Here is a 9,458-nt window from a genome sequence, read left to right as displayed (position 1 = left end):
ATTGGCTAGAATAGCTGCCTGCGGAAGGTCAGGTGACCGAAGTTTCTGGAACCGAAGCAGGCTATATATAGGAGCGGGAGCGAGGGCGCGGAGTCAGTCGCCTCAGAAGATCAGCCGGATGAAGACGCTACTTCGTCAGCTGCTGGAGAAAGCCGAAGCGGAGGGAGGAGATAAGTGGCTGTGGCGCTGCCTGGAGCTAACGGCAGACGAAGAGACTGAAGACAAAGGGCCTCAAAGAAGAGACGTGGCTGAAGAAAAGAAGAGGACTGCTGAAGAAGAAGTCAGCGGTGACGGAAGAAGAGGCGGGAAGAGAGGCAGGCCAAGCGGAGGACGGCGGGGCAAAAAGGAGGCTGCGGGAGAAGTTATGCCGAACCGGAGCGTCGCAGGACCGGGACTGGAACAACAGGAGAGTGCCGCAACTACCGAAGAGCGGCTGAAGAGAAGAAGGACGCCAAGAAGACAGTTCAGTCCGCCGGTTGAAGAACGGAAGGCGGGAAGACGGCGGGGAAGACAAGAAGCAGTGAGAGAAGAGGAGGCGGGTGCAGCGTCGTGGCAACATGAAGTAACAGAGGCAGGGGCATGGATATCCTGTCCCTACTTCCATCCAGCAAGGAATTCCTAAAGCCAGAGAAAAATGATGAGGATAGGAGAAGACCGGTGGCTAAATCTTTTAGTAATTGGCTGCAGGCTTTCTGCATATTTGCAGGTGTATTGTGTGAAAAACAGCCTGGCAAAGCAGCGGGGCTTTTTCATCATGTGGAAATCATACTTGAAGCATACAAGAATTTTGGAGGCTTTGGTTGGTTTTCATACAATGAATCTTTCCGACAAAAGTTGTCTGTACATAAAGAGCTACAGTGGGGTTGTAAAGATGTGGGTCTGTGGCTTAACCTACTAATCCCACAAAGACCGCAAATTGCCAGACAATTAAGTGTGGGAGCTAATCAGGTCACAAGTTATAAGAAAGGTATATGCTTTGCATTTAATGACTCTCATTGTAAGTGGCTACATAATTGCTGTTTTAGACATGAATGCTCTTTTTGTGCAGGAGCACATAGCGTGTCTAAATGCTTTAAAAAGATGGCAGCCAATAATCAGGAAAAGAGCCATTTCTTAAGGGGCAAACTCCTGGTGAACCTGCAAGAAATGCAAACCTGGCTGTGCAAATACCCAGATCAACAGATGGCCAACATACTTTATGAGGGTTTTGCAGAGGGTTTTAGACTACCTATCTTTGAAGGAAAAGGTTGTGTACGGGTGAGAAATTTAAAGTCAGTCGAGGAGTTACCGCATATAGTAAAAGACAAAATAAATAAAGAAATTGCAGCGGGTAGGGTTGCAGGCCCATTTCGTAATCCACCATTTAATAACTTTAGAATTTCACCTTTAGGTATCCTTCCAAAGAAAGAGCCGAATAAATTTAGGCTAATTCATCACTTATCTTTTCCCTTTGGCAGTTCCCTTAATGACCAGATAGATCCGAGCGATTGCTCGGTGGAATATGCTTCATTCGAACAGGCGATAGCTTTGTTGAGGGAACTGGGCAAAGGAGCACTGATGAGCAAGGCGGATATTTTGTCAGCATTTAGGTTTTATACCTATTCATCCGAGTTGTTTCAACTCGCTAGGATTCATGTTCAAAGATAGATTTTATTTTGACACGTTTCTCCCTATGGGGTGTTCTTTATCGTGTGCATATTTTGAAACATTCGCCACCTTTCTGGAATGGGTTCTGAAAGAAAAATCAGGTTCCAAATATACAATGCATTATCTGGACGATTTTTTATTTTTGGGTCCAAAGAATTCTAGTGGCTGTTTACATTTATTAAAATCGTTCAGAGATACAGTATATGTGACCAGTTTAACATTCCCCTAGCTGAAGAAAAAACAGTACCTCCTTCTCAAAAATTAGAATTTTTGGGAATTTTGATAGATTCTCATAACATGGAATTTAAATTACCTAAGGATAAGTTGGATAAACTTTAAAATCTCATCTTAATATTGATTAGGAAAAAGAAGGTTTTGCTGAAAGAACTGCAGAAGCTCTTAGGTAATCTGGCCTTTGCTACTAGAATCCTGCCAGTTGGGAGAATATACTCAAGGCGTATGTATCTTAAAATGTCAGGATTGAAGAGTCCATTTTCACATATAAGGCTGACTCAGGATATTTGTGAGGATATGCTGATATGGACACAATTTTTGCAAACATTCAATGGTAGAACAGTGATCCAAGAAGAATTCATTACAGACTCACAATTCTGTTTATTCACGGATGCAGCAGGTTCTATCGGGTTTTCTGCCATTTGGAGAAATGAGTGGTGTGCAGAGAGATGGCCGGCAAAATGGAAAGAAAAAGGTCTGTTACAAAACATAGTATTGTTGGAAATATTTCCAGTCATAGTGGCAGTGGAGATTTGGGGACGGAAGTTTCAGAACAGGAGGATTCTGTTGAGTACAGATAATAAAGGAGTATTATTCGCAATAAATTGTTTAAATTCTAGATCACAACCAGTTATTTCAATGATACGATATTTAGTTTCCAGGTGCCTGTTGTATAACATTTGGTTAAAAGCTCGTTATATTCCAGGTAAACTTAATGTTATTGCTGATGCTCTCTCACGTTTACAGATGAGCAAATTCTTCGAACTGGTGCCGGAGGCCAGCAAAGTGGGTATGGAATGTCCCGGGCATCTATGGGACTTAGTTTAGTACAAGAGAATATTCGTAACTCCCTGGCGTACTCAACATGGAAAAGCTATTGCAGCTCCTGGTCACTGTGGTTGTCATTCTTACATGAGACCAATAATGGACGGATGGCAATTTCAGAGAGATTGGTATTGTGTTTCCTTGAATTTTTACTTCAAAAGAAATGGTCTTGGTCACATGTTAACAAAACCTTATACGGAGTATCTTATTTTATGAAGCTGAAGGGATTTAAGTCTATATTATCCTTCTTTTCAGTACAGCAGGTTTTAAAAGGATACAAAAAGAAACAAACTAGGATAAATTATCAGGGTCCAATCTCTGTGAATAACCTAATAGATATTTGTAAATATGCTGATAGAGTATGTTTTTCAGAATATGAAGTTAAATTGTTGAGAGCAGCATTTTCTGTTTGTTTTTTGCAGCCTTACGAATATCAGAATTAGTTCCTAGATCAAAAAGAGATGAGGGTGGTTTGTTATTTGAAGATGTAGTTTTGGAAAAGGATAAATTAAAATTATTTTTGTGCAAGTCTAAGACAGACCAGTCAGGCAAAGGGACATGGATATTACTGGGGAGGTGTGCAGTGGGATCCATATGCCCGATAAAAACATTGAAGGCATATTTAGAAGTGAGGCCTGGAAAGGGGTCACGGCTCTTTATTCATAGAGACTTGTCTCCTCTGACTGGTTTTCAATTTCAGAGAATTTTCTCAAAAATTTTATCTGTCTTAGGGCTGTGCAATAAAGGCTTATCTTGTCACTCATTCAGAATTGGGGCAGCCACGGCTGCGGCAAATTTAGGGATGGGAAGTGATAACATAAAGAAAATTGGCAGGTGGAAGTCAAATGTCTATCAGGAATATGTTAGATCTAACTATGTGCATTCTAATTCCAGGTAAGAAGTTAATAGTTTGGATCGTTGGGCACTCTTATGTCCGCAGGGCCCACAAAAGAGCTGCAGAAAGAATTTATGGAACTAATCTGGATCTGGACCCAAGTTTATTGGTTGGCCATTACCGGACATACTATTAATTCACCTAGGAGGTAATGACATCGGGAAAATAAAGACTGTGAGACTATTATTTAAAATATGTTTTGTCATCAAAAAATGGAAGGCTTTTTCCCCGGGTACGGTTGTCATATTTTCTGAGATCATCTCTCGACTTATTTGGTTGCAAGATAAAGTAGGAAAGGTATTTGAGAAAATGAGGAGAAGAATTAATCATAGACTAGAGAAATTCATGAGTGTGGGTTATGGCATATCCTTTAGGCATGTGGATTTGGAAGGGGGTATTCCAGGCCTGTATTGGAAGGATGGGATACATCTTTCGGATATAGGTTTGGATATAATGAATTTAGACTTCCAGACAGCAATAGAATTGGCCGCGGGCTGGTGGGGTAGTCAGGAGGTTAGTACCTCCTGACTTAGTGGAGGAGTCTTTATACAGTTAAGTGATAACCCGAGCGTCAAAGCTGGGTAGTTGTGTTATGTATTGCAAAGTTATGCTAATGGTAAAAGTGAAAAATTATTGATTGATGGATTAATGAGTTAATTAATTTATAAACCAATATATAAAGGCCGTGGCCAAGTTATTATCCAATAAAGTTGTCTGGTGTAAGTTATTTATTATTCTATAATATAGATGCTTGCCATCCCATGAATGGAAAAAGGGAAAGGGGTTTCAAGGGACCCCATTTTCCTACTTTTTCCTCATGGGAGGGCTGCAGATAGGCAGTTTCTAGTTCCCCCTGTATAGAGCGTTCAGGCGGGAGATACGGAGGTAGGAAGATTCTGATTGGCTAGAATAGCTGCCTGCGGAAGGTCAGGTGACCGAAGTTTCTGGAACCGAGGCAGGCTATATATAGGAGTGGGAGCGAGGGCGTGGAGTCAGTCGCCTCAGAAGATCAGCCGGAGTGGATATTCAAAGAATGAATATCAAGTCACGGCCTTATAAATTTATGTGGTAGGGTCACCTTTTTCGAAAGGGGGACTTGAAGTGGAGGAGTCTTTATATGGTTAAGTGATAACCCGAGCATCAAAGCTGGGTAGTTGTGTTATGTATTGCAAAGTTATGCTAATGGTAAAAGTGAAAAATTATTGATTGATGGATTAATGAGTTAATTAATTTATAAACCAATAAATAAAGGCCGTGGCCAAGTTATTATCCAATAAAGCTGTCTGGTGTAAGTTATTTATTAATCTATAATATAGATGCTTGCCATCCCATTGTAGGGAATTGTCCCCTCGTGGGTGTCAGGCTCACAAGAGGACAAGACGTCAGTGTCCTACTGGACACTGTAACCTCTTGAGATTTCAGGTGGCCATCTTGTGGGGGGGGCTTACATTATAAAGTACCCACTTCATTCAGGAAACTCTGGAGTGAGTGGAGTGAGGCTCTAATAGGCTTCAGAAAAGGGTGGACTCAGGGCGCAGAGCACTGCGCCCTAGCCCACCCATTTGTGTGACAAAAGCTAATGAAAATTCGCTATTGTCACACGGATGCTCCTCCTAGCCAATCAGGAAGTGGGTCCGAGACCGGTTTTCCTGATTGGCCGAAAGGCGAACCCATGCCATTGGCCGAGGAGAAAGCGGAAGGACGAGAGGAGACGCGGGGAGACTGAGGACAAGCCGCCGCTGATCCTCGTGTTGAAGTGGTGTAACGCTCGCTGGTTTGAGAGGATGCTGGAGAGCAGCTGTAAGGTGGTGAAGGAGGGAGTATTGGAGAAGAGAAGCGATGGTTTGCTGCAGCTGTGGAAGAAGAAGTGCTGTCTGCTGACCGAGGAAGGATTGCTCCTTATCCCCCCTAAACAGCTGGAGCAGCACAGTCCCCGCCAGAGCCGGCCCGCATTAAGGAGCTGCACCTCTCTAACATGAAGACGGTGGACTGTGTGGAGCGGAAAGGCAAGTACGTCTACTTCACAGTGGTGATGGCCAAGGGCCGGGAGATTGATTTTCGGTGCCCACAGGACGAGGGATGGTACACAGAGATCACCCTGCAGATGGTACATTATAAGAACAGACAAGCCATCCTAGCCGTCAAATCTACCCGACAGAAAAAGCAACATCTGGTCCAGCAGCATGGACATCAGATCAGGAGCATCTCTAACTCTGCATAGTCCAACCATTCTCAGGTAAGTGCACTGGGCACGCTGGTCACTCTGCATTGAAGGGGGCACGCTGGTCACTCTGCATTGAAGGGGGCACGCTGGTCTCTCTGCATTGAAGGGGGCACGATGGTCTCTCTGCGTTGAAGGGGGCACGCTGGTCTCTCTGCATTGGAGGGGGTACGCTGAACTCTCTGCATTGAAGGGGGCACGCTGTTCTCTCTGCAATGAAGGGGGCACGCTGGTCACTCTGCATTGAAGGGGGCACAATGGTCTTTCTGCATTGAAGGGGCACACTGGTCACTCTGCATTGAAGGGGCACACTGGTCACTGGTCACTCTGCATTGAAGGGGGCACACTGGTCACTCTGCATTGAGGGGGGCCCACTGGTCACTCTGCATTGATGGAGGCACACTATACCTTGATTACTGAAGGCCCCTTTCACACATTTGTGACCTCAAAGTCACGCAATTTTTTACCGCGTTTTTTGCCGCAAAGCAATGCCTATTACATTTTTCTGTTTGCGCCTCCCCCCCCCCAAAAAAATTTGGAGCCCCAGCCACCACTGCCTTAAAGTAATAGATTATTGCAGTCAAACCCATACTGGGTTTCTGTTTGGCAAAGCCAAGTTAGCCAGTAAGCCTGAGCATACAATTCCTAGCCTTGAACTTTTTGGGACTTGGGCTGTGGAAAAATTATACTTTATATTATATGAACTCAGCATTCAGATAGATGACATCAAATTTTTCTCATACATGAAGGTATTCTGGGCTACTTATACAGCCAGACAAAATGCTTCTACATCTGTGTCAGCACTAGAGTAGAAAGGACTGAGAAATCCTCTAAGCTTGAACAACGGTATCGTGCTCAAATGGAGATCAAGATCCATCCAGAAGTAAATCCAAATCTACAAGTTGACCACTTCTTTCGGCACAAAGGCCAGCAAGTTAAAAGAATACACTGGCCCATGGGACTCACTCCCTTCCCAAGGTATGCAATGTACACGTGAAAGTCACAAGACAAGGTATTGTAAAGACTTTCATCTGACTTATTACAGAACTTGTACTGCTTTTGCCCTTTAGGAACTGAACTTTGCTTTTACAGTATGTACTTCATAAAGAGATTTTCTGTCATTTAGCAGAAGAATGATTCAAGAACATTCAGTCAAATGTACTGTATGGTTTGGACTATATGGCACACTTTTGCTTTCAATAGTGTCTTAAGCTGTTGTTGCATTATATACTTGTTTTTCTCCCTTTGGTATTCAGGTTTAAAGACAGCTACTGCAATTGTGCTTATATATTTGCGTTTTTAAAACTACCGTTATGTCAGTAATATAGTGGTATTTGACAATACCAGACAGGGAGTGTGCTTCCTTTGCAGTATATGAAAAATCCAGTTGTATTTGTATATACAGCCCATACTGTTCATTAGTTGTTTTTGGCTATGTTGCCAACTTGTAACTATTGTTTATATTACATGTTATTTTGTGTGTTTCCTCCTTCTTATGATGTAATTTCCTATACCTTGTGTGTATGAGTTTTCTCCTGCTCTGCAAGACTCACATTAGGGATAGGAAGGCCAATACTCATTTTGAGCTTCTAGTGTGTGCTAGAAGTAGTTGTTAGTATAGCAAAATTTGGCTTGGCTGAGAGCCAGACCTGGGTGGTGAATATGGGTCAGGGTTTAGTGACTCAGGGGCTGGGTGACTCATCTGGCAGCTCTCTCTGACACTTCCCCTTGGTCTGAAAGTTGGTAGAAACTTCCAGAGCTGGAGGGTGGGAGTAAGGAGGGGCTGCCATGCATATTTATGAGTACTTTAACCACTCCCCAGCAAAAGGGGTTTGGAAGGTGGCAGGCCACCAAAAAAATAGATATTGGCCATACCAGCAGGGAAGTTGGGTGGAAGATGGAGATGGAGTGCTGAGGAGGCTGTTGGTGACCCTTGAGGGCACCCCCTAGTCTGGGGAGAATGATTCTCTCTAAAACACAAGGATAAAACCCTTCCTGGAGGCACGGGAGCAAAAAGAGGACAGCACGAGCAGGTCAGCACGTCTTGGAAGATCTCCTGAGAGTCAGCTGGGTTGGGCTGGTGAGTGTCAGTCTGGAGGACTTTTGGGAGAAGTTAGCCTGGAGCACTAGTGAAAGGGGCAGCTGCAGCCAGGTAGGCTGGCATTACCTGAAGAGGTGGTGCTGGGAGTAGCGACCACAGAGATAAAGTACTGGGAAAGTGTGAGCTGTGTCATCCAATCTGTTCTTAAAGTATAGGGGCTGTAAGTCCCTGCCTGTAATGGGCATTTGCTACAAAAATACTACAGGGTGACAAAGCTAGGTTCTGCAAGCAAATGTGTGCTGGAGGAAGAAGAGAAGCTGTGTATATAGACTGTATATAGGAAGAGTTGTCCCTGAAGTTTTCTTCTGAAGTTGAATGGGCATCCCATAATCCCCCATCCCTATCCAAGTTTTTTTCCCTCAATAAAACAAAAAAAACAGTCACAGACTATTCATTGACTCAAGAGTGCCTGTGAGAACTCAGTGTGCCTGGCTGTGCAGGGTGGGGGATCCCAGTTTACTTGCGGCTCCTAAGAAGCTGTGCTACATTTGGGGGCTTTGTCTATTGCCCAAGATAACCGGAGCAGGAGCCATTTGATTACAGTGTGAATCTGCAGTCAGGTCTCTGCATGGAACAGCCCCAGAAGTCCTTGAAGTGTAGGAGCGGGCCTTAAAGTAACTGCTAAAGGCAGTGTCGAAAAAACAACAATATCTCTCCTGCGCTCAAGTGGTATGCGGGAAGGTGAATCTTCTAGGCGGTTTTATGACACAAAAGAAGTGGTCTTGCTGCCCCCCTCAGGACCAAGGGTATCCAAAAGGCACTATAAGAAAACAACAAGAGAAGGGCGCACCGACCTTGTGCATTACCACTTAAAAGTTTATTAAAATCAAAGAAGGGTAGCGTACAATATACTCACAAATGTAGCATATGAACAAGCATATAGGAAATGGGCACCGCTCGCTTCCAGGACACTTCTCTACTGCTGGATAGCGTGATGGCGTCCTCAAAACCTGATGTGGCTTACGCGTTTCGAGGGAGGACCCTCTTCCTCAGAGCCAAAATCGGTGGCTCTGCAGCATTTTACAACCCCAATTCCAAAAAAGTTGGGACACTTTGTGTAATATCTATCTAAACTCAGAATGTAATGGTTTGCAAATCTCATAAACCCATATTTTATTCACAATAGAAAATAATAAACATATCAAATGTTTAAACTGGCAAATGTACCATTTTAAAGCAGAACTAAACCCTCCTATCCTTTTCAGCCAAAGAGCTGCCATCTTAGCCTCTGTTAGGTCTGCAACTGCCATGTGATCACTTATTTGGTGATCTGACAGTTTGTTTAAGAGTACAAGCAATTGTGACAGTTAGCATTCCAGCACCCACTATATTGATGGGTATGGTTCCGCTTTAAGAAAAAAATAAGTTGATTTTGAAATTGATGGCAGCAACGTGTCTCCGAAAATTGGGACAGGGCAACAAAAAGCTGGCAAAGTACAACTCCACTTCCAAAAAAGTTGGAACAGGGCCATGTTTACCACAGTGTAGCATCCCTTCTTCTTTTAACAACACTCTGTAAACGTCTGTAAGCTAAG

The 9,458-nt window shown here is 43.6% G+C and overlaps 1 protein-coding gene across 1 annotated transcript; it reads left to right on the top strand.

Moving 5' to 3' along the window:
• Positions 1 to 5,377: 5,377 nt before the first annotated feature.
• Positions 5,378 to 5,822, top strand: LOC309547564 (pleckstrin homology-like domain family A member 1; the record flags this gene model as incomplete). The annotated part of the gene is given in 2 exon segments (XM_082247438.1): positions 5,378 to 5,524; positions 5,527 to 5,822. Coding segments are annotated over 2 exon segments (435 nt in total). The 5' UTR covers positions 5,378 to 5,385.
• Between the last annotated feature and the right edge of the window lie 3,636 nt (positions 5,823 to 9,458).

Source organism: Pelophylax lessonae (genome assembly GCF_965119305.1).
Source record: "Pelophylax lessonae genome assembly, chromosome: 2".
NCBI lineage: Eukaryota > Metazoa > Chordata > Amphibia > Anura > Ranidae > Pelophylax > Pelophylax lessonae.
This window is presented reverse-complemented; position numbering and strand designations above follow the sequence as displayed.